Consider the following 26,731-nt stretch of genomic DNA (forward strand, 5'->3'; position numbering starts at 1 on the left):
CTTGTTAATACTGTATATACTGCATAGGATGCATTGTTCTGTTGAAAAAAATACTGTTATCCATAATCTGACAAACATACTGTATACAGATGACAAAATATAAAGCCCTACACTTTCTTTAGCAACACAGATTAGCAACTGCAAACACATCACTATCGAACACTATCGAGTTTTGCCTTAAAAAAGTTGCTTGAAGTTGCATGCTTTGATGAATGTTTTGTGAATACAAGCCTGAATCTGAAAAACTGAAAGAAAACAAACAACTGCTACAGCACTATTCCATTAGCTATTTGGAAGCCGTGAAAACTCTTTTGTTAATAAGTCAGGCATTGCATTTATTCATCTCATCTGTCTCTTTAATTGCTTCTCCCTTTGCCATTTCCTTGTGAGCGGAGTAAAACACAGACTGAAATTTAGTATATTTCTTTTCCTTTTGTCACCGCTGGCTTGTTTCACCATCTCCAAAGAGGCAGGCTGTTTTTTTTTTTCTGCCATGGATGAACTATTCCAGAGGAGTTTTTTATAATAAGGTAAACAAAACATTGGCAATATTCTGCCACAATGAAAAATGAGAAGAGCATTGGAATTGCCTCATAATATTTGCCTTTTTGGGTTCTTTGTTAACTGTTATTACACGTGTTCTGAATTGCTTGCTTCTTTGCATTGTTTCTGCTAATCAACCATTCGAATAAAAAATACATTTTAAATAAATTAAACTCCTTTTCAATACCAATTGCCTGGAAATGTGCATTGCACTAAGCTTATGAGACCACAGTTCTTATGGGCTATGTGACTTCCATCGACCTATTCCAGAATTTGGAAAGAAGGAGTGTCTTTCCTCCACCCATCCATTCATTCACTTTCTAACTACTCTTTCTCCCAAAGGCCACAAGGGAGCCGGAGCCTATCCTACTGCTTTCACTGAAAGGAAAATAAACATTGTTTCTCACTAAGAAAGCAAAATGTAGTTTTACTCTCTAGATTTGCATGTAAAGCATCATCTTCCACCTCAAAATCATAATACGCAAATGCAATGGAACATGACTATAATGTGATTTGTAATGCATCCGAATTAATGTGTTAGGCACACATTATGTTCAACAAAAGGATGAAAAAATATAGGTTCACAAATTATGTATTCCTGAATACATATCTATTCCATACACATGTGTTCCTGAAGTTATGAATGTATTGCAATGACTGATTTTTAAGATAACTTCTTTTGGTGTATACAAGAAGTATTGATTGTGGGAACCTTGGGAGCAAAAATGCTCTTGCAAGAAATGTTTGTGTAGAATTTGAAGTTCATGATGCACAATTTTGTGTACAAATAGTTTCTGAGTTCTTTCAAGCAAGTTCTTTGATATTCCTAATAGAGGGTTGGTTTAGTTGCCTACAATATATATCACCTGCTCCAAATCCATAATAGTTTTACCTGAATTGTTACCTGATAGGTTATGTCTTTCATAGTGACCCAGACAATATTGGTGATTTAACTAAATCATCAACTTTTGCAAGACAAGCTTCAGAAAGTAACGTGAAACTTAACTGTATGTTTTTGGAATATAATGAACAGGATAGGTTTTAATGTTTAATTATTACCCTGCTAAAATGATGCACACTTCTAATTTTATTAAAGTACTGTATTACACCATATTTATTTATCAGATGACCAAACTAAGCATTTTACTTAATACTGGTTGTATTTTAAAGGCAGGTAAAGCATTTCATCTCTAGGTGACTATCAAGTAATTCTCACCTTTAACATCCCACAGGGTGAAGTGCCGATTGTTAGCAGCCTCAGGAGCCAGAGTGAAGTAGAAGCGGTGTCCTGTCTGTGGTTCGTCCCTGTCAACGACGCTGATGGTGTGAATGAGCTGTGGGGAGACAGACGTGTCTCTTTAGTAACCAGTTACAACAGGATCGCCTGGCATTTGCGATCTCGATTGTATGACTTTTTTTATCAACTATAAACATAGAATCATTCATATTTGCCATGTTACAAGAATATGAAATTGTTATTACAAATCACACGCAATTAAATTACATAACATAAATGCAAAAAATCTCAAAATCAGTTGTATAATATATACAACACTGTTGTTTAATCAGCTGTTCATGTAAAACAACACATGGATTTCTTTAATAACAAATCAGTTAGGGCAGGAAATAAATCAGGAAACACTATAGGCAATTGACTTCAAACTCAGCAGAGCTCAATTACAGTTCAGTTCTCATTACACACTTGTCAATAGCTTTGCATTAAAGTTACTCTACAGGGAGAAAGTGGGAAGAGAAATTAGGGGAAAAGAAATCAGCACTTGACATGAATGTAACAAGAACAAAATACTTCCAGCCATTGCTTCTGTTCAGAAAGAAGAAGAAAGAAGGTCAGTAGTTTTAAGTGGCTTTCTGAGAGTAACACTTTCAATACCATTAGAAGTTTAAATGGCACATTGCATCAATTTGCTTGTAATGTATGCTCAGACTTCTATCATATTGTACGACAAGATTCTCTTAATGTTCAGCTGAAACCCTTGTTAGAACCCTTTAAAAAATTTACTATGGAAGATGTCCGTAGTAATTCATCTTGTTTTATTTTACTGCTTGTGGTTTCATTTCAATTTTAAATTGGTGCAATCATAAAGATTCATATGAATCATAATAAATAATTATATACAGTAGGATGACATAAACATTTTATACATTTCCCAGGGTAAATTGTGAACTAGTATAAATTATTTTAGCAAATAAATTATAAGTTCAGGTAAAGAAGCTTTATGTAAAATGCTTTATGGAAAAGAAAATCACAGTAAGAATGCAAATATACTGTACAGTACCATAATACTGGTATATGATGTTGCATTCTTTTTTACGAGGAAAGGTCAATGAATTATTATTTTTTCATGAATCGTGCTATTAATTCTGCTGCATAGAAAAATTGTACAAAGCACAGCATCAAAAAAAATTCATCAGTCAGACAAAAAAATCATCAAAATCACGTATTTTTATATAGATAATGCAGATAAAGTCCATTGCATTTTTCTTAAACAAGAATGCTTCGATTTTGTCTCTTAGTGTGAAAACAGAAAAAAAAACAACCCTACAGCAAATACACATTTAGATCATTTAGTTTAGATTCCCTACTTTGCAGCTACCAATTTACTTAATTCACACATATATCACTAAATATTATTAAGTCACTTGTACTTCAGGGACAATTCAAGAAAGCAGTCTTTTGTAATGCAAAAGTGTCCTGAGACTACAGGACACAGTTCAATGTTAACAACTGTCCTGTTGTTAACTTTCTAGCCATTTGTTGTTGTTGTTTTTTTTTTTGCTTTAGGGTGTTTGAGGCTTCTGGAGGAAGATTAAGTCTAATACTTGTGTTACGTACAGTAGGTAATCCCCAACCCAGTAATGCAATTAAAGATGAGAGAAAGACTAAATCCTGAGTATGAAATTTGATTAAAAGAGAAAGACGAGGTTCTCTGTGTCACCTATAAGACAGTCAGTGGATTACAGAGAACAAGAACTTCTGCTTAAAGAGAACCACTGGTCCTATGGCTGTGTGCAAGTTTTGTTGCTCTCCACACGGCTGTCATTTATTAAATGTTGTACATTCCTTCATTTTCTACAAAGATACTCAGAGTTTTCTGGCTCTTCTCAAGTGACCCTTATTCAAATCAAAAACATGATTTGGAATTTCTTGAAAAGGCATTTGTCACTTTTTTGTTATTATCTGTTTTAACTGTCAACTCAAATTCTGCCAAATCACCTTTTTCCCAGACAATGAGAGGCAAAATATCATCAGCTAATAAGTGCCTTCAAGTTTGCATTTTGGAACAGAATAAGTATCATTAATTTTATATTATTTCAAAACAAACTGCTTAAATGGCTTGTAAAGTTCTTATAAACTATAATTTGCCTATTTTGATTAATTTCCGAAACATTCTGTTATACAGCAGTATACATACACACAGCAAATTAAAACCACATAAACAATAGTCTAATAAATATGCAAACTGCCTACAGTTTGAAAATGATCGTGCCCTGGGTAGCAGTTACAGAGAGTGAGATAAATTGTGGAATTGCTCACTTTGCACACATAATTGGCAAATAGGGTTCAAAAAGCTGGGTTGGTTGTTGTTCTTTGTAGCCTGGGGTAGCAGATCATCCTGTTAGGCAGTGTGTTTGTGGAGGATCTGTGTGCATGAACCATATTCTCTTTATTAAATGGTAAGTAATTATTGAGCTCAGGTTGGACCAACCCAATCTTTTACCCACCCAATTTTGGTCCTTAATGTTCATGTCACACATTCCTGGTTTTAGTTTTTAATAATACCTTTTAAACCACCGACAGAATTTTGGCCCAAGATCAAGTCTTGACATATACAGTACAGTAGTCTGACAGTCTGACAGAGCAACAGTTGAAGTGTTTTGCATTCCCTGTTTTAGTGGGAGAGCCTTTTTGAGTAACTTTCAAAGTGTCTCGTCAGAGACATTATTTTTCTAGTAAATATATTCACCATTGAAATTAAGACTTAAAACCTTTTTCTTCTGACAGTTGGACATAGCAACTGTAAGGGTGTTATAAGTTCCTTTGCTTAGTGCAAAAGACTTAACCAATCTCTTTGAATTAACGTTTTTCTGTCTCAGCTGAGATATTGCCATTCTGACTCCCTGGGACTATCTGTCTAGCTCTGTTCTCTTTAAAACTGCTTTGTAAAGTGAGCCTTTCCTCTATCCTTGAACACTGATTTCATAGCCAGAGAGCATCAGAGACAGGTACAGAAAACAAGATAAATGAAGAGTGTGTAAATGTATTTACAGTGATGGAGCGTTCAGGGACATTTTCAGACATGTTCCTTTGACAATTAAAAATCTCTTGACAGACCAGGGATGCTGATGTTCGCAGATGTTTTCAGTGGCCTTGGCTGGCTGATGTGTCAAATAAACCTCATCACTGAGGGACTCGATGATATCCCTATACCCAAATCACACAGTCTAGAAACCCACTGTCTCAACCTCCTTAATCAACACTTAAGCTGAAGGAAGGTGCCATGATTTTTAGCCTTAAAATCCTTAAAAATCCCTTTTAAGACTAAAGCCCTTAGAAAATAATTCCATGTTGCTTTGCCATCGTTTTTTACATAGCTCTACTGCAGTACTAATATGCAATGCATATTGCCCTCTGCACAGCATTAAACACCAGTGTTATCACACTGTTACTGCATTGTATACAAGCGGCCTTACTGAGCAATCAGTCTCTGCCTTGTTTGAGTCACATTGAAAAACGTTTTACAATGCTGCGTTTAAGCCTCTGCAATTGTATTATTTTATGTAATAAATAAAAAACAATCTCCTGACTAGGAGAACAGATCTATGTAAATTAATCAACCAACAATTTAATAAAAAATGTCCACTGTTTGTCAGAATACATTGTTCTTAATGTGTTCCTTGACAATAAATATCGAGTGCAGAACTACGACCTAAATATTCAATGGAAATTTTAAATTGATTTGTAACTGCCTAAATGGCCCTCAATGATTTTCCCTTTCAAAATGCAATGTAAAACCTTTTCTTAAGCAACCTTCAAATCAAAATTCAAACAAGCACCTTCTAAAAAGGATTCAATAACCTGAAAGAGGATTCCTTCTTTATTTCCATTGCCTCGTTAAGAAGAGTGGTAAATGATGTGTTTGTGGAAATCTCACTTTATAGTAGTTATCTGATAATCCAAAAATAAAATCAAATATTTATTGATCCATCCCACCGTTTTCTAACTGCTTTATCCAATACAGATTTAGAGAGGAGCCAGAACATATCCCAGAAAACAAGGGACACAAGACAGGATACAACCTGGATGGGTCCCCAGTCTATTACAGGGCACACACACAGACACAAACACACACTCTCACACCAGGTCCAATTTTCTCAGAAATCAATGAACGTACAGTACCAGTATGTATTTGGGAGAAACTCGTGTAGCCAAAGGAAGCTGCAGTAGCACCTCAGGAATTGAACGCAGGGCCCAAGCCCACTGCTCCATCGTAACACCCATGTTATTCATGGTTAATCTCATTGTGAATTAAAACAATGTAGTTTTCTCAGTGCTTCATGAGCTCGCTTAGAGTGCAGCTTCGGTCCAACACCTGACATTCTTGGCTTGGGTCTGGGCCATACCATTAGTTAACTGCATCAGGATTCCACAAGCAGTGGTACACAATAGTCTGAATGACGCCGGGCCACGGATGGGGAAGGTCAGACAGGACTCTCTTGGTTTTCCTGCCAGACAAGTGACTCTTGCACCTTGCAGGCTGGTAGTGGCCTCAGTCAGAGATGCTCAGCTTTACCAATAGAAGCTAAGTCCCTTGTATGAAGCTTACAAGGTATCAAATGTGTAATGGTTGTGCAAGTAAGAACATCATAACTATATTACATCTCCTTCATTCATGTTTAAAGCTGAGTAATAAATGAGTGGTGATTTCAAGTTGTGCAGATACATACTGTATAACAGATAATTCCTTCAATAAAAAAGGATAACAAACTGCCTCTTTTATCAGGAAAAACACTTTTTAAGTTTGTGCTAGGGCTGGCTTTTCATTTGTATTTTTGATTTCTACCAAGTCGTCATTTATTATTATACTGCGAACAACTTTTTATACCAGATTTGGATTTTCCAAAAGGAAAAGTGTATTGTAGTTTATAAAAAAATGAATAAATTAATTTTAAAAAATCATACTTGCTAAATCATTTAATTTGAACTTAAATTTAGAACTTGCTCTTAAATGTCCCATACCAAACACAACATTGTTTACAGCATCTACTAATAATAAGTATAATAATATCTAAATGTTCAACAGCTTATTTACTGATGGGGTATTTACAGTGCAGGTACTGTAGCTCAGCCACTTTTATCATGATCACTTAATTATATTAGATAGATGTATCACTCTTTGTGACCTTTTAATCGCTTTCCACAATGGAAGACAGACAGACAATTTCTTTCCCGAAACAGCCTAGGTTTCTCAAGGTCTAGCTCAGAATAAAGGTCCTGCCATTATAATCTGCAGTGCAATGTGAGGGACTAGAGGAGCAGCTGTGTTATTTTCTCAGGATACATTGACAGCACACAGAGACCTCAATGTTAGCATTTGTGGGCAAACACGTCTATTATGGAGGAAAATGCTGTGTCAGAGGGGAAAGAATGATTTATATGACATTGATTTTTCTAAGCATGTAGGTTACAGGGAAGTGCAAGTAATCGTACTTGTAAACATCACTGCTTGCTGTAAAAGCTTGGTTTGTACTCAAAGAAGTACAGTACAAACAAAAAATGAAATCTCTTTTTTTTTTGCTCAGTGTGGCCCCATTTTAAAGGAGGTAGCTGTGTATTTTTGGGAAAGGGTAAAGCTAACTTGTCTGTAGTTCATTTCCATATCAGTCCTTCATATCACTGTAAGCAGCACTGGGTATTGCCCCTTCCCTGATGTGTAAACAGTTTTAAAGGCTTTGGAACAGATTGCTCAAAGGAGGCTGTAAAGGAATAAAAATGAGGTATACCAGTGTTGTCCTTAAAGGGCAGACGGAGCATGTAGATCCATGCTGTTGTCTTTGAGACACATAGTTTACCCTGATTGCTCCAGTTCACCTAACATAGCTAACCATACATAGCTAACCATTGCTGGGGTTTTACCTTTGATGGACAAGTGAGTCATTCAGGGGCAGTACTGGCTTAGCAGAAATCAGGACGAGCCTCAGAAAGCTTAACAAGAACAGTAATGCATGCAAATAAGGCATAATTGTATCCTCAAACTACTAAATACCATACAAATATGGAATCATTCTTGTGGTACAATGCAGGGAGTGTCTGGTGTGGGGGCGGAGCCCCATATTAAGGGAGAAGCGTTGCCGTGAAAACCACACCTGACTTGAATAAGTAAATGAACAGCAGGTGTAGAAGTGGTTTAAAGGGGGAAAAGATCTAGCAGGACCTCAGTCTTGCTGTCGCTGCAGGTGTGAGAGGAGAAATGTAGAGGCTCTGCTGTGAGAGAGCCGGGCTGACGCATGACCGTAGGTGGTGAGAGACGCTACTAGTCGGGGCGATATTAGAAAAGCGTGCGGCTGCGTATGAGTGAACAAAGAATGACTAGCAGCTGTATTAACCCCGTGAGTGGCTGGAGAAGAACGACAATTCCGGTGGGGGTTGTGAGAGGAATAGCCTGCGAGAAAAAGAGTGAAAACGTCAGTTTGCGAGGAGACTGACAGAAGAAACGGAGCTTTATGAGATCATCGAAATAGTTAAAGGAACAGCATCCTGTAGGGTGTGAGAGCAGGGCTGTCGTGTCCGCTCTGAGTTAGTGTGTGTGGACCAGAGTGGTTTGTGTGGTAGAGGGACCCTCCCCATGGCAATACATTGGTATCGGGGAAGTGAGGGGGGTTTATCTAGCTGTCCCCTCTGGGAGTGGTGGCTGGCACAGTGAAGTGTGCTGGCAGCTGCATGGGGTAATGCAGAGATGGCTGGGCACGATGTGAAGTGCGCTGGCAGCTGTGAGTTCACAACCTAAGGGCGTGCAATCGAGATGCCAGAGAGGTTGTGAGTATGTGTTAGAGAGGGACAGTGTGTTGGGTCTCGGCACGGTGTGTAGTGCGGGAGAGACTCGGTGATGTAGGTAGTGTGTGTTTGTGTAACCCAACCTGGTGGCGTTGGGAAGAGGATGGCAGATCTGGAAGTCTGAGGCACTGGTTGTGAGTGAAACAGTGGTCTAATGGAGTAGGAGCAGGAGGCTCCTAGCAGTAAGGACAACAGGATGAACTTGGTGAACTTGAGACTCTGGAGTTAAAGTGCCCAGAGTTAATGGTACAGTATGTGGCGTCATATATCCTGTTACCCCGAGGAGAGGGTCAGTGTGATCACCACTCTTGGACGAGAGTGTCTCTAAGAAAGAAAAGGAACCTAAAAAAAAAGCTTATAAGGGTGTGTGACAGGAGAATGGGAGCCTGACCATGCCCAATGTGGTGTCAACTATCCCCAGTGCACCAAATTCTATAAAGCATTTAGATCTGTGAAGGACTTTAAAATTACCCCTTAAGGGGAAGCAGGTGTCGGCCCTAAGCTTCAGAGAGTTGTGTAACAATCATTTGCTTCTGCAACATGACAAATAATAACACAACACAATAAATCCATAAAAAGACAAGTACAATTCATAATAAGAAATAAAATGAAGAGTATATTGCCAACTGCTCTTGCACTAGACCAACTTTCCAAAACACTGTTATGAGCAGAGGTACTGTATAACATTTATTTGAATACTTAAACAAGGTTTTAAACCTAGTATATGGGAGTCCTGATTTTTCATAACTTTAAGCAGGTTCTTGTGTGTTAAGTATGTAGTATTCCATTCCATGTCATGTACAGTATATGTGGGTATGCATGTGATGGAGGAGAATGTGTATTAGTCATGAGGTTGTGATACCCTGAAGGTAGACTAAGCCCTGAGATGTCACTCTAGCCCAGGACAAACTATTTGAATATGCGCATTGAATTGACAGCTCCTCCCTCCTCGGGCTACACTTAGTATTTCCATTTCCACCCAGCATTTCCCCAGACAGATGGGACTATATGATACTTGTCTCACCATATTTACTCCAGCAAATACCATGGGGTCGACGGGATACAATAATTCGAACAGCAAAAAAAGCAACCTTACACTTCTTGGTTCTCTCATCATTCTGTTCTACACAGTAGAAAGCGATGTCAGATCACAGGATATTACCGTTACGAATTTTAAAAGCTGGAGCACTACAAGCCCTACCAGCTGTAAAGTACAGTAAGGGCCTGTACGTTTAACTGTTGGAAGCTAGCGTTAAAATGAGAGCTTTTTTCAGTCCTGTTTGTTCACCCACTGGACACTTAACCAGTTACTGTATCGGCTTGATAGGATCAGTCTACAACTAAGAAAGCATGTAACAGTACTGACAGTAGCATTAAGACTTCCTTAAAACATTCAACTTCGAACTCCTGGGTTGCGGTGTGATTTTAAACTACACCTACTGGCTACAATTTAATCTAGCTTGAACCAGAGCATACATACTCATATATCCAAAACCATTATAAAATCTGATCAGTTGCTCTGTACTAAGAATCAGCTTGTAGCAGATAGTCACATGCAGAAGAGCAAAAAAAAGGGAAAGACTTTTTTTTCATGTTGGTTTCTTAAAGTAAAGAAAGATACTGTACATACAGAATCAGGGAATTAAGATAATTAAATACTAGCCGGTGGGTTATGTTTCATTAAGAACATCAGCTGAAACTGACAGCCAAACCCATTTGTCGATAATAGCTCTTGGAGAAACCAAGGTGGCACTGTTTAACAAAGCTATTGATCATGAAGTACTTGGTTAGTTCAGAAATGAATGTAAGACTATAGTCCTTGAGAGCTACAAAATCCTTGGATTTTTGTTTCAAATTTTGTCCCAATATTAAACTCATTTAATTAGCTGCTCAGGTACATTAAAGATAAAACTATTACCAAGATAAATAAGAAAGAAAAGTATTTTAAAGCTATAAAAGGGCAGCACAGCAGTTGTCTAGATTCTAATCTAGATAGTGACAAGTATTTGGTCTTTGTAAAGAAAGAAGAAACTGTCTTCTTCCTTTGTGCTTTTCTTTCTTCTCACTGTCACCTTTCTTCTCTCAGGTAAATAAAAAGCATCTCTCACTCATTAAATGCACAAAAATACACAAATATTTTTGTTTAAACAGTGTTTAGTCACCACCATGTACAATATATTCAGGAGAAACGTGCCACCTGAATGTTAGAAACTGGAGCTAATCTGCAGGAGACCTGAAACCTGTGTTTAACTCACTGGTAATGGCTCCTGACATGAAGGAATGAGAGTTGATGATTGCTAATGGAACCTCCATAACAGCTTTCTGCATGGCAGCTGAATGAGGGGTAAATGACATTTACAGCAAACCTTCAAAATGATCACTGCTGTGCGTCTCTGCATCACGAGACACTTAATCTGGTTCTAAAACTTCTTCCCTAGCCATTTCCACTAAAAATAAAAAATAAAACACTGCAATATCTTCGTTTAAACTAGATCAAGTACAGTGCATTTAATGGCTTAGATTAATCTGATTTCTCTGCCAGCAAATCCTACAGAGTGGCATCATCATGTGTTGGGATGTCAGCATTTACTGTACAGTATATGGCACACAGAATTAAGCAGAATCCAATTGTAACCTGTGTTTAGTAAGCCATTTATTCACTAAGGTATTGAATTTGCCCATCTGCCTGAATTTACTAGATTGTTGTACATCTGCCAACATGATATGGAACTGCTGAATCTGCTGCAGACACCTTCCTAATTAGAAACATTTTATCAAATAAACACACAAGACCTCTGACTGTTTTTAACAGTTACAATACATTATTATCACAGACTAATGCAATCAGCCTGAGCACCATAACTAAGTATGAATGAAAACCATGAATGCAATTCATATGTAAGAAGCAATTAACTTAAAAGCTTTGATGAAACAATAATTGGGGTAATGAAAACAAGTATTATCTAACATTCAGATAAAACCGTAATTAAAATAGCATGTAGAAATACTCTGTTGCATTGCTGGAAGTTTGGAAGACCACAGAAAACAAAAGCATAACACTGAAAGCTCACCAAGCTAGTGTTTTTTGTGGGTATCAGTGAAGCACCTGGGTGTTTATCTCTTGACTGTCACAAAATCATATTATGACTGAAGTTTTGATATTTGCATCGCCATTATTTAATTATGTCCCAACTCTGTTGTTCTACTATACTACTTTACTATGCATAATAAAGCACAGATTGCAGAGTTAATTGTTTTAAGCTGACTCTGAAGCATGTTAATTGCATTATTGGCATGACAAGAGAGCAGAGAGTTTATTCATTTCAAGTACTAACTGTTGATTAAAAAGCCATATTTTCTAAATGAAAGGGTTTTAATCCTTAAACTGAAACCATCTCAAATTACTCTAGGTAGTCAAAACAGGAGAGATGAATCTTTGCAACATCTCAAAAAGCTTTTGTCTTATTTTAAATATAAAAATAGCATTGTGGCTAAGGAACAGTAACATTTTTTGTTATCAGGAACAATATCTGGGTCAATGTCTTGGAGATGCACAGATATTGTGTGATACTATATAACCAAAGAAGGTCATATACAGTAGCTTTTAATTAAGCTCATTTCAATAGGTTATTTTCCATCCAAACAAGCATTTTAGTTAAATACAAAGAAGCACGGCTTATTAAAGTACAGTAAAGAGAGATTAACAACTTTTTGTGGCTGAAGCCTCCTAGTCTTCCATTTTGCCTCTCAACAGACATCACCACAAGACTGGGTTTTGTATAGTGTACTCACACAGTGATTCATTCACTGAGTCTTTAGGACACATCAGATATGGAAAAGCTATTAAATTGTACCTGGAAGGTATGCGTTGGGGAGGAAAGGGTGGGAGTGAGGAAGGTCTCTGTGTGGAAATAGAAACAGTCTCAAATAAGCAAGCATATAACTTGAAGGCTGTGTACACAATCAATTGTAAGATTCTGCGAGCTCAAATAGATTTCATTTTTTAGAAAGGATTTTATGATTTTTATCCAGCTACATACATCAGAGCTGAGCTGTGTGTTGTTCCATGCACTCAGGATTCACTGAAACTCACAAAGAAGAATAACATGAATACAAAAAAAATAACTATGGATGCAAAGGAGCAAAAAAGAATTATTAAAGAAAGTTGCAAACCTATAAAAGTTTCAGTGCAGTCATTTTCTGTCATCACATTAACTTTGCCTAATATGCCTAAACTATTTAGAATAATGCACTACTCATTGTTTTTTATATCTAGATTAAGTTTTTGCTTAAGAAAAATGCTACAAGAATTTATTTTAGATACCTAGTAAAGAAGCATGGTCCCTGCCTTTTTTTTTTTGCCTTTTATCAAAATTAATTTGTAGCAGTGAATGCAGAAATAGAAAACACTAATTAAATTCTGCACATGCCACAAAAATTATCCTGAAATGTCAACAACGATCACTAGGGATCTGAATGTTGCAGCAGTTCAACAAAGATGGATGTCCAAGGACTTTCAAATGAGCTTCAGCCCTCAAAGGCCAGGCTTCAAGTCTCCTGTCTGCGAACAATACTCACTGTGGTAGTCTGTCCATGAACCAATCAGTCAGTCTTTGTGATAAACATGCCACTTACTGTAGGTTGCCTGGTTACAGGGTTTACCAAATGATTCCAAGTGCTTTATAAAAAAAAGTGAAAATTCCATAACGTTGAATTAATGTCTTATAGTAACATTTTCCATAGGTCTGAAAGTTAACCCCCATAATTATTTCAAATATGAAAGAGACGCATTCCACACCATTTATATTTCAGATCAGTCCTAAAATCACAATCAGTCCTAAAATATCTTAACATCTTAATATCTTCCCTTTTCATAAAATAGTGTCAGTTAGCACTTCTGAAAATGCAGTTTATTTTTATCATATGTATAGAAAGAATCTCAAATTAAAAGGACAACAGGAAAAACCCTTTACACATACAGTATTACACTGTAGAGAGGAGTCAAAACATACACAGGCCTGTCTGCCATATCAACTGTAAAGGTGGAGGGATTGGATGAAAGCCAGCTATCTCATGCACATTAAATTTTGGTTAATGAAAGTAGTGAAAAAACACAAAATGACAAACTCACCATATTTTAAAATATTACACTGTTGTAAATAAGACATTTTTTTTTAAGACAGAAATGAACATAGCCTGTTCTTTTACAAGGAATGTGCACATTTGACACTGGCAGCAAATTGCAAGATCAAATTCAACATATTTAATGAAAAACATTGATACAGGTGTTGTATTTTAAGTCATAAGAATGTGAGACATTATATATGTTAAGAACCTGGACAATTTACAGTATGTTGCTCCAATAAGCCATATTGTACTAACACTGGCACGTAACAATTTTTAAATATCCGATTACTCACTAATTCGTTTAGAACCTAAAGATTAGGTTTAATGACACAGGTCTATATGACTATTCTGTTTGTGGATCAAAATTGCTTCCTGTCTATTTTAATGACTGACAGAAAGCCGATATGCCCCCCTCATATGCTTCAGGCCATCTTGTTTATGCCGATCAATAGGCAGACAACACTTGCCATTAATTACAAAGCTAATGGCGCAGCTATTTTCAGATCAATGTCGCCTCTGGTTGAGATGTAAAGGTACACAGGTTGAGGAGGGGGAAGATGGCCCTGGCTTTAAATTACAGTATTCTGCATGCAGTAACATCCAGACAGATGCTAGCTTCTACCTCCTGATCTCATTTCATTCACCTACAGTAGATGAGAGATCACAAGATATTGCGAAGTCCAAAGTGGGAGCCACATTTTTAACATGAGCAGATTACAAATGGAATAGGAAAACCCTTTTTATTACAAAACATCCAGCCCCAGCATCGCGTGTCTGATAAGTCTATGTTCTTGGTCTAATCTGTCTGCATTAAAATCTGTGACATGACATTATACAGGTATAAGGATCATTGTTTTTGATACTTTAAAATGCAAAACTAATTCAAGTGTGCTCGGCGATGAACAGCAATTCAGTCCATTATGCACTACTACCGTGTGCCCTGCACTTCTGGGATAAGCTTCTCAGTTGCCTCAACATTTGCTAGGGATCAGTGGCTTTTTGATCATGGATGAATAAAAAACTTTCTGAACATGGAATGCTGTATATCTGAAAATGGAGACAACTGATCAGCCTGAAAGACTTTCTTGTACAGGTCTGCAGCTCCCATACGCAAGACACCTTAATATAAATTCTGATTTCCATTAAAAAAAAACTGGATAACAGTGGGGTTTTTTTCCTAAATGTCAAATAGCAGATTTTTGCACACTTAACAAGGAGCTTTGCTGCTTTGTGTTAGCAAAGGACAAAAGAAGATGGGGACTTCACAATATTTCATTTTTTGTGTTCTTTATCCCCATCTGTTATTTTTTGTTTTGTTTTTGTACCATATGTCTCTATATAAGTAAACTTAAATGTTATTCACCACTAAACTGTACAGAATCTGTCTTTGACGGATATCCTAGATTCACCAAATTTTGCCATTTTGAAACAAGTGAATTAAAACTTTAATTGGTTTCTCTATTCTGTTTTTTTTCCTTCCTACTTTGATGAACCTGGCACTGCTTTGGCCCAGTGAAAGAGAGCTGCCCCACAGGCATGTGGGGGCCAAAGGTTTATAATTCAGCTGGGCTTTCCATCTTCGGCAGGGGGCTTCCTTAATGGATTTCCAGTGACTGATGGCTTTATTTTAATTATGTGTTAAAGTAGAGTTACAGATGAGATTGCTCTGAAGAGATGTATTTTCAGGGAGGGAAGGTCAGAGCAGAAGGAACTAGCCCAGAACACAGGAGAGCACAGGCCCTTTGGAGTCAGGTGTGACAAAGACTGATAACCAGGAAAGAGCATATGGAAAACAAAGGTCAGCTAGTCCTCATTATGTAAATAGCAAAGGTTTCTGGCATGACTGGGCCTTGTTTGTAGTTCTTTTTTAATTATCCAGCTTTCATGAAAGGATAACTGGCTGCTGGCGAGCTTAGGGCCATTGACTGTTTACAAAAAAATCTAATAAAAGATAATTACCCTACCAGAGGGTGGTATAAAAAGGTTAAAACTCTTCAGGATCTTAGAGCTTTAGAGCCACAGCAATCTGAGTGTCAGAATTCCATTTGGATTACATACATGGGTATCTCAGTGTAAACTCCTTCATTCTCCCCACCACTGAATCATGGTGCTTATTTAAACAGCTGCATTGAATGAAGCTGTAAGCCACTGGGCTAAAGGCCCGACTATTGCTACATACAGTATCATCTCTCGCACTATAATACTTCTAATTCTGAGTATTAAACGGTAATCTAAAGATCAGGGTTGTTACACTATTACACAAATTAGTCCATATTCTGTATTTTATTATATTTTCAAAATATCTCTAAATCAGCAGAAAGAACCCAATATTTGAAAATGGGCAACAATCATACCAATTGTAAAACACTAATCCCCCATAATGTCAGACCAGTGGCATTCACCTCTTTAGTAATGAAGTAATTTGAGAAAATTGTTTAAAGGCATGTTCTTCACCAGGTAGAACACCTACTGGATCCCATGCAGTTTGCCTAGAAGACTAGAAAAAAGAGACAACGATGCTATCCTAACATTACTGAATCTCTTATATTATAGATTTCTCATCAAACGTTTACACCATTCAACCACACTTGTTAGTAAAGAGATTACATTTTAATATTGAAGGTTGGATCTTAGATGTTTTCACCAACAGATCACAAAGTGTGAGGGTTAATGGCTTTATATCAGAACAGCTTTTGTTTGCTGATGCCTCTGTCATTGTCAGTTTCCTCCAAGTCATAGATACCATGGTGGACTATTATGTTGAAAGGTGTAACAACTCCTTCCTTCAACTTAATGTGTCAAAATAAAAAGATATGATCATCAAAACAACCACCCATTGCAAAGCCAAGAGTCACTGAGGAGCAAGAAATTGAAATTGTCAACAGCTGCAAATATCTTGGCAGTATTGTTGATTACAAACTCTTTTGAGGAAAACACAGATGCCACATATAAAAAGAGCCAACAGTGACTGTTCTTCCTGAGACCTTTCTGCTATTTTAGCGTGTAGTACCACAATGACTTTGATCTATAAAACTTTATTGAATCTGACCTAACATGCACTGTGGTAGCCGGGTTTGCTAACCTTAAAGCACACAATAAAAATAGACTGAGCAGGACAGGGAAGGTAACTACTGTAGGAAACGTATTGCACAACAGCTATTTCTAACTATTTCAACAGCTATTCCTCTACAGCAAGCCATGGGCACCCATTGGTGATGAAAGTGTTCTTTCAGGACCCTATGCAGACGACAAAATCCGGGGAAAAGTGAGGAAAACACGGAGAAAAAAGCATGCAAGGGGGCTGGAAGGAAAACAGGGGGTGTCTCCATGGTGCGCTGGTGTTCTGGGGGGTGAGTCCAAGGCAAACAGTCCAAAGAGTGTCCATAGGGAAATCCTTGACAAGGCAAATGTCCAGAGCTGGGTGGTCCATCCAAGACGAAGATAAATGAAGTTAAAAACCGGAGCGGGATCTGGCAGAGGGTTGGGGGGAAAAAGGGGGAATAGGACCAGGAGCTCCAGGTCTCGGATTCAGCTGGTACTGGAAACCAATGCAGAGCCCGGAACAGAGTGAGCGTCTGGCTTAAGTAGGGAGGCAGAAACCGGGAGCAGGTGCACAAAATGTGAACGAGCCAGAGCGCCCTTAAGGGGCCGGGGCTACAATCATGACACCACTGTACAGAGAATGAGCTCCTTCCATTGGGGAGTCAGTTTACTCTACCCAAATTCAACTGCAACAAAACTACATTTTCCTTTATTCCCACCACTATTAACTTGCTTTGACAAGGACAATTGATTGTATAGTTTACTTTATTATTATTTTTTTCATCACACTATACATGTAAGTTTCTTATTTGTTAATGGATTCATTTTGTGTTAAATTAATGGTGTATTGCGTTATGTCTCTTGCCTGTCTGCAAAGGAAAATTTTCCATCTGGGACAATAAAAGGAGAAGGAAAAGGATTGGGAATGGTTCATTCACCCAAGCCCCAACACCTGCTCTGCTACAATGAAATAAAAACAAGCATGAAGGAAAGGAAGTGCTTATAACAGTCACTACAGTAACTGGTAAAAGACCAGTTTAGAAGCTATTCTTATTCTCTATAGTACAAAATTAGCTCTGTAAATCTACAAGGGAAAACAAGGGGAAAAAGCTAAATGTATCACACAAATGTAGTGACATATCTTTAATTTATATGCATAAAAGCTTTCTAGCTTTAGTTTTAAAAAGGTAGGTGTTACTAAACTGATAGATTTAGCCATGACAGATGTAATATAAATACTATGTACTCTGCAATTAAATTAAGAGTACAAAAAGAAATAACTCTTTTTTAATTTAAATAAGGATCTTGTGAGTCTTACAATTGAGTCACAATATAAACAATTTAGTTGTAAAAAATATACAGTACAGCTTATGATCTTTTAATTATTCCACTAAGTTGTTAAAAATTAAAGACAGCAGGGATTTCCTTAAGCTCTGAATTTAAAATCTAAAAAGGACCAAAATGCAATGAGAATCTGCTAGGATGTCACTACAAAGCTTTGATATATTACCTTCCAGAAAAAGGCGCTGAAATATTGAGTAGAAAATTCTTCTTTCCACAATATAGCCCTTGCCACTAGGGACTGTGCCAAACCAGGCAAGAGAGCATTCCCTTGGCACACTGCCCTTCCAGGAGTCAGCTGTCAAACCAGGGACAGCATGTGCTGTATCCACACTGGCACTTTGCCGCCATGCTAGACTGGCTCTGACTGGCATTTAGCCTGCATCACTCTTATCATCTCTGGATCTGTTTTATTTAAGTGATGCATGAAATCAGCACTTTCCTTCCATGAGCAATTAAAAAAAATCTGAAGAACTCTGCCAAGCAAGAAGCCCCAAGGATGTTCATCGATCTTACAATGCGTTGTTTCTTCATGGCAATTGAGATCAAGAATTTGTTTTCCTTTAACTGCCTCAAGATATATATATATATTTTAAAAACAACACAAACCTAAAACCTGCAGTTTTAAACTAGACACTGAAGAAAGGGTCCTAACAGAAACATTGTAACACCTCTTATACTGTATGTTGAACACATTGAGAATATGGTTTGAAGTTGCTTTATTTTGACTGACCTTGTAATACTCCAAGACATGCTTGCCCTTGGAAGAACAGATCAACCTGTTAAGGAAGGGTCCTATTGCATTCCCTAATGACGGTGGTCAAAAGACCAATCACAGAACCAAAGACCGTTATCTTGTCTGCCATTCCAGCAGTCAAGAGTTAACCTGCAAGCTAAAAACTGTCCCTTGACTGGGTGCTGCTTAGGCAGAATGGGCTTGCTCACCATGTGGATGGCATGTGGATGGGACGGTGGCAGCTGTTAATATTACAGCCTTTCAACTCTGTGGTCCTGGGTTCTGTTCCTGGGGTGCATTGGTTTCGTTCCACAGTACAAAGACAAACTGGTAGGATAAATTGGCATCTGGGAAAACTGGGCCTAGTATGAGTGTTTTCGTTTCTGTGTCCATGTGTTCCCTGTGATGGACTGGCATCTTGTCAAGCGTGAATCTTGCTTTGTGCCTGTTGCTTACTGGGCTAGGCTCTGGCTCCCACACAATCCTGAATTGGAAGCAGCAGTTACAGTAGAAAATGGATGGAATGACAAAATACCAAACATGCTGAAAGTTACATTTAAAAAGAAATCCATTAAAGTTAATCCATTACACTTCCACATGTAAGGGATTTTTTTTTTCTTAATCAACGTGAAGTTGGAAGGAACTATATTTGAACATTTACAGACATCTACATTTCTTAATTTCTTAATCACGTTTTAAAAGTAATTATCCCCAACACTGCCCAGCAGCCACTTGAAAGAGAATTGTAAGAAAAATATTGTGCTCAAAGGGCCCTTTATTTTGGAATCATCAGAACGTAACTCCTGTGAAGGTGGCTCAAAATATCCTAAGCAATTACGAACAGAAAGCAACACTGTTACTTTTACAGTAACTTATATTCCAAGTACTTTATAGCATATTATATAATATTAAGGAAAATAATTTAAACAGCTTGTATACATTATTCTAGATTGTACTTGCTTACATGTACTGTACCTTGTATTTTTCAATGGATGCTGAAAATTAAAATTAAAAAATGTTTTATGTTAGCGAATACTGAGGCAAAGCAAGGTCTGAGGATATACTGAAAGGGAATGTTGTTTCAGATAGCACAGTGCATGATTCTATTACTTTTATTTTCAGCATTTATTATAGTCTACCTGAAAAAGACAGCATAAACAAGCCAAAGAAACATTTCAGAATAATATGAATTTAGTGTTTCATCCTGTGTAAAGGTCTGAACCTTTCCAACCTATCTCCTAACCACTCTAGTACAATTGAGCTTTTTGATTGCAAAACAATCGTGAAAACCCGGTCAGTCCCATGGCAACTACAGTGACAGACACTTCTTTCATAAAATTCAATTCCAAGGCCTCTTAAGTGCTGGAGATGATACTCAGTAATATCCACTGGCATTATTACCAGTTTCTCAGCTCAACTGCTTTGTTATGGAAAGGACAGCTTGTTCTACTCTGCTTTTAAAAGCATTGGATGTAAACAGAGTTTTCTGAGACCTTTGAACCATTATGAGTTTAAAAGGACTGTATTACACATATATTTTCTAGAGAGTAAAAGCTGGTTATGGCTGCTTATAAAGCAACTTAAATTAGTGTCATTCAGTTGTGGTGAGAGGAGAAAAATATTATACAGTATACAGTTAATATGTTGTTCTAACTGGTGGGAGTTGTTTCTTAAAAATACAAAAATACAAGAAAGAAATTCATAGTAAATTAAATGTAAAAGAGCTCAAATTACTGAAATTTGGCTTATAGTTTGTAGTGGTTTCAGAAAAGGATGTACAGTATTAGACTCTAGGGAATGGTGTTTTAAAAGCAGTGTCACACATCTGTTCCCAATTTAGCAGTGGTCGATGGAAATACTTTTTTTTGTTTTTGTTTCCTGTACTGTTCTGTGATATGGAGGTCAAAGCTCATTGTCTGTGCACCTACCTGACCAGGCTTGGCATCCTCACAAATGGAGGCTTCATAAGGAGTGGCCAGTTCAGGAGGGTTGTCATTCACATCCAGAATTCGGATGCTAACAGAGGTCTTGGAGGACTGGGATGCGTTGTCTGGAAGAAGAGAGGGAAGAAGAGTATGAGGATGAATCTAGCAGAAGCTCGACAATGACATTTCTTCTGATTGATAGTATACACAGTCCAGGATCATCCTCTTAGGGGGTGAACATGCTGCATTACAATTACATCAGTGGACTTTTGAATGAGTTCAAGTGACAGATGAACTGGTGCATAAACTGTCCAGTTCTATTGTTTGTCTGTCACTTACAGGTATGGTCTTATTTTAAAAGATGCATATTCTTTCAAACAATAGTGAACAGGGTTGCTGTGCACCAGCCATATTCCACATATATGTATTTGTCTTGAAACACGATGATAAGAGTTTGGGGAGGTTTGTAAACTTGCAAGTGACATTAAGACAGTGAAATTTAAGTAAAAGCTGGTAAAACACTGCATACCTTAAGTTATTAGCCAAAGGTTTCAGATACGTAGTGATTGATTTGATCAGAAGCTATCAGGCATGTATTCATAAAGGGTGATTATTTTTTGGTTGATATACTTTACAGTATGACAATAAAATATAATTTAGTCTCGAAGACTAGTCATCGTGCAAAGTATTGCCAATACTGGGTCTTAGATGACAGTTCTTTCTACTGGTATTAAGAGGAATTCTCTACAGACAGCAGGCACCAAAGAACCAAAAGCCATACTTGCTGTTAGTGTCAATTCTGTCCTTGCATGCACCTCTGAATAGGGGCCTAGTGGAAAGTGATACTATTTATGTTTCTCAGCAACAGTGCTCTGTGATATACTGTACTGTACAGATCACAAGACAGACATATTTGCATAATGGTAAGTCATTGAAAGCTTCCAGCAGAACTGATCAAGTATGATAACAAATGAAGAGACACACATATATATTGACTTGTTATGATTTTGGCGAGTTAGGGTGGCGTAGTGGTGAGCAGTTATCAGTGCTGACTCGCAGCTCTAGGGTTCAGAGTTTGATTCCAGCCTCGTTAACACGGGAATTCAGTGAGTGCTATGGTTTCCTCCCACCTCCCAAAGATATGAGAGCTAAGATTTATCAGCTATTCTAAATTGACTTGTTCTTCACTACCCTGCAATATACTACTATCCTGCCCAGGAAAAAAAGTAATTATGAGCTCTCAATCCAACCTTGTGCAGTTTGCTTCCAGGTAGGTCTCAGGCTTGCTGTGCCCCTCACTAGGACAAGTGGCTTACTTTTACTAGATAGGTGCAGATGGTAAAGAAATAGTGCTACAGATCAATGCATCAATATAAGATTTCTAATCTGCATAACGTTTCTAACAGACACTATATACTATTCACATCCAAATGCATGCATACAAGATAACAAAGAAAAAGTGTAAATTAATGCAGTTTACAACATTGATAATATGTTTTTCATGAGCATGTGATCCAGTGAACACTATTGCTTTCATTGTGCTAATATCTTTAAACTAGGATACCCGCACACAAATACCTATGATGTCCTCCATTAACTTTAAATTTCAGAACTGTTTTTAATGAAATAATGTTTATTTTTCTTCCTCTCCTGGGATCCCTTTTAAGTAAAAGCTTATGCTTGGTCAGTGTATTCATCTGGGAACTTGTTAAATATTATTAAAATAAATGAATATACAGTACTTAATAATTGATCATACATGGCTTTCAGTCATGTCCTTGTTCAAGCATGAGGCAATGGTCTACAACATATTTGTTTTTAAGTTCATACTCAAAAGATGTGTTAAGGGTAAGATGCTGAACATTTTGCTGTGTATTATTATTATTTTTATCTCATCTTTGAATAAGTTGAACTAACAAAAACTTTTACATGGCATTCCAAATTAGAATAACCCTTAGTAATTGTTTGCCAATCAGTTAATTGGGCATCAGCTTTTCCTAGTAATTGTTATCAATTAACAATTTTTAATAACATTGAAAATGTTACAATTAGCTCTGGAACATCTTACAGAGTAGTGAGAGTTTTATCTCCAGATTAGTGTCGCAAGCAAGCTTTTCATCTGCTGGTGGATTCAGACGACAGCATGAATCACATCTGTCTGAAAGCTTTGTGTGATTAATTTTCTCTTATATGCAAATGGATATGAAAATGCTACACCTGAAGGCTGACCTGAAGTGGCAAGACATGTTTCATTACACACAGGAACCTGAAGCACTCAAGCATCTGCATCAATTCTCTTTAAGTCAGGAAAAAGTTTTCTTTTTCATTTCTGTCTTGAGACCTGTCCAGGTGAAGGATGATCTCATGCTTCTGTAATACTGGCTAATGTATGCTGTGTTCAAAGTATAAGACAATATAGGTCACAAGAAAATAAGAGCAGGCTATATGTACAATAAAATACAATAGAGTCTTGACATTTGCAAGGGCTTGATGCAGAGAACAGTTGTGAATAGTCAAATTATTCTACCTTATAATCAAATTATTCTACGGAGAATATAATCAAATTATTCTACTGTATAGTCTACTGTATAACCCCAATACCTTTGCGTAATGTACAATAGTACTGTATATACAGTAGTACTTCTGGGTAAAAGACATAAGTAACCATCCTTTATATGATAATTAAAGTACTATGCATTGGCTTTAAGTTAATATAGATAACTAACTTTCTACTTTGATTGTTAATTTTCTTCTTTAATTATGTTGCTATTCCATCAATTTACTCATTGTTATTTTAATTTGTCTGACTTTAATTGTTAGGCAGCTGGTATTCCACATTTGCACAAAAGGGGCTACAGTATATACAGTATAGTAAATAACATTTGATTTGATTTTGATTAAAAGGAAACAACAGTTATCACAAATTCATTGTCATCAGTTAAAATAACACAATATATGTCTCTCTCTCTGCCGCTGTGATTAGCATGCCCCACTGAAATGAAACATCGTTATAAAAACCAAGACAATGCTGAGATAAGGATGCTGGGTAGTGGGTACTTGTGCAGGCGATAGAGTGAGGCTCTCTCACTATCTATATTCGTCTCACAACCCTAGCCTGCTGCAATGCTAATTTGAAAGTTGTGCTTAGCAGCCTTCATTTCAGTTTCATTCCACTCTGCTCTTTTTCATCCAAAACCCCATCAACCAGACAGAATTGAAAGTAAGTAAATTCACAAATGTTAAATTCACCCATGTCAAGTTCTTAATACTAATAATAACATATATTATTTATTTTAAAATATTGTATAGGATATTATGTGTAATGTAATAACATTTTCCTGCAAAGGTTCCCCAGTGATCCCCAAAAAAGGCGTGGTGGATAACATACAGTATACAGTAGTACTGTACATCATGTACCAGTAGATCTATGACATAATACTTTTACAACTGATAGTGAAAACACGAAAACACTAAGTTTTACAATCAAGATTGGAGTGCGAAACTAAGAGATGAAGCACTATATAAAGCAAACTAAATTAATAAAAATCTCTAAATTAAAGTAAATAAAATCTAGGCTAGCAATCCTAAAACAACGAGTAAATGAACTCTTTCTCATTCCTGTAAGATGAAGTTTTTAGCTGCATGCAATTTTAGTCTTTACCACGAATCTATTCTATTTGTCAGATCTTGTTAGATCTCAGAGGATAACCAAGTTGGGTATGGTCAGTATTGGGACAGAAGACCTCCAAGGAAAACTAGATTGCTGCTTTGACAGGCTTACATGGACCCACTAGGTGGCATTGTTTTCTCTAGACTAGAATTTCCAGTTCAATGTTCCAGTATGGTGAAAGGGCAGTCAGTAATGAAGGAATGAAGGTTTCATCATTCAGATTAGACATTAAACTCAGGTTCTAACAACTTTGTCATTAAATATCCCATGATAGTGTTTGGAAGAGTAGGCAAGTTAACGTTGGTGTCCTGGCTAAATTCCAGCCTGTGCTTGCACAACCTAGTCTAATTTAATGGTACCTTCATTTAATTAGTGAAACAATTTCCCCAATTTCCTCCTTGATCTGCTACTTGGGGGGAGGGAGGTAATGATCTATAATGGCTGTTGCACATTCCCCATGTGGCTGCTGCTCTTCATTGGTGGACGAAGGTCCCCTTCTACATGTAAAGTGTTTTTGAACCTTTAGGTTCAAAAGTATTATATACAGGAATGTATTTATTCTTGGGCTAAAGCATTGAAAAGCCACATGACACAGCTGCCACAAACATTTATTAGTATATCCAGGTAAAAAAAGGTTCACTAATTTGCCAAATTGCCTGACATTTCATAAGGTTCTGTAAGCCTGTAACTTCATCAATTGCAAGGCCATTGCATTCTTTGGCTCTTGATAGTTTACCAGTTTAATTTTGATCAGTCTGCCTTTCAGGATGTCATTGAAAGTTTAAAACTTTTTCTCAATTGCTTATGAAAAACAGATACTGTATGTGTTATTTTCTAGATTGGATCAAGTTATTTTGCTTTGTATCTTACCCTGGATTTTTTCTCTATATACGGTACCTCTGGAATCAGATTTACCTATAAAGGACAATGATCAAACCCTAGTGAGGGTACAGCTCCATTTCTCATACAGAACCACCCCTATTTAGCTCTACTTCAATTTCTTATACCTGTACTGTATGTCATTCACAATGTTCCCTGTCACACATACGTGACTATTTTCTTAATGATAAATTTTACCAATCAAAATACTATCTTTTCACCTACAGGTAAAAGAGCATGATTCAACATTACTGAATGATGTTATTTTTTCTGATCCTGCTACTAAAAATGTGGTAAAAGTAAAATGAGAAAATAATTAGTTTAATTAAATGCAGGTCCAAGACCTGCTATAATTATTGTATTAATGTAACACTAACATTAAGTCAGTTTTCTTTCATTTTTGCCATTTTGTTATTTTAAGAAACTCGTGAGTCCTGTGTTCTGATTCTAAAGATGTCCACAGATATTTGTGCAGCACAGATGTATACTTGAAGCCACTGTCTTTTAAACATTGAACACATTTTTCAGTACCCCTAGTCTACCTGAAATTATTTCACAAGATGTTTGGTTAAACCCTATAGACCAGTATGGTCTGGGCAATGTGATTAGCTTACCAACTACCAAGGTTCCACAAGCAGAAGAAATATGCAGCAATTGTTGGCTACTCATTGCTTCACTATGTGGCTTCTGTTAGACCATGTGGTATTGTGAGTGAGAGCTATGCTGACGCTCCTCAGGCACTGTGTACTATAGCTCATCCTCCTAGCATGTCAAGAGTTAAGTAGCTATGACAGGTGAGTATGTTAATGGAGTACGTCGACAGGTCCAGATTTTCTTGGCTGCCAGATTATGCCCAACATTTACAATAATTAATAGCAACCAAAATTGATTTTTGTTTTTCCTTTATATAAGGTTCAGACCTTTTCAAAGTATCTTCGTTTGTGAGTACTGCAGAAAGAGGAGATGGGTGGAAGGCAACGCAGAGAGTGAGGCACTGAGAGTGGCTGACTCATAGAAAAACAAGAAATTAATGCTAATGCCATGTGTCTGTAATTAAGCATGATTTTTCCTGACGTACTGTGGAAATCTGAAACAATTTTTTTTCTATTGAATTTTCCTGACTACTTAGCTGACACTATGCTGTTTCCCTGATCATTTATCAAAATGCTTTACTGAGAACCTAAATGCCTTAGTTAGAAGGTTTTTGAGGATCTGCTACTGCAACTGAGTTGTTCTCTGTACTGTTGTCTTGAAAGCATCTCACTCAGGGCTCCTTCTCTCCATACAAAAATGGTGTTGCCAGCCCATGAGCACTCATTTGCATGTTTATACACCAGGTTTAAACATAAATCATTCATTGCAGATTTTCATTACATATCCAAATTCTACTGCCA

General features: G+C 37.1%; 1 protein-coding gene across 1 annotated transcript in view; it reads right to left on the reverse strand.

Moving 5' to 3' along the window:
* The window catches only part of cdh22 (cadherin 22), a 290,864-nt gene that overhangs the window by 43,744 nt on the left and 220,389 nt on the right, over window positions 1-26,731 (reverse strand). Inside the window, exons 10-11 of the mRNA XM_088607873.1 lie at window positions 20,792-20,913; window positions 1,760-1,877 (exon numbers count right to left, since the gene is read on the reverse strand). Of these exons, the coding sequence (XP_088463999.1) occupies window positions 1,760-1,877; window positions 20,792-20,913 (240 nt within the window). The remainder of the gene's footprint in view (window positions 1-1,759; window positions 1,878-20,791; window positions 20,914-26,731) is intronic.

The sequence above is a fragment of the Lepisosteus platostomus genome, chromosome 15, assembly GCF_059453375.1.
Source record: "Lepisosteus platostomus isolate fLepPlt1 chromosome 15, fLepPlt1.hap1, whole genome shotgun sequence".
Lineage (NCBI taxonomy): Eukaryota > Metazoa > Chordata > Actinopteri > Semionotiformes > Lepisosteidae > Lepisosteus > Lepisosteus platostomus.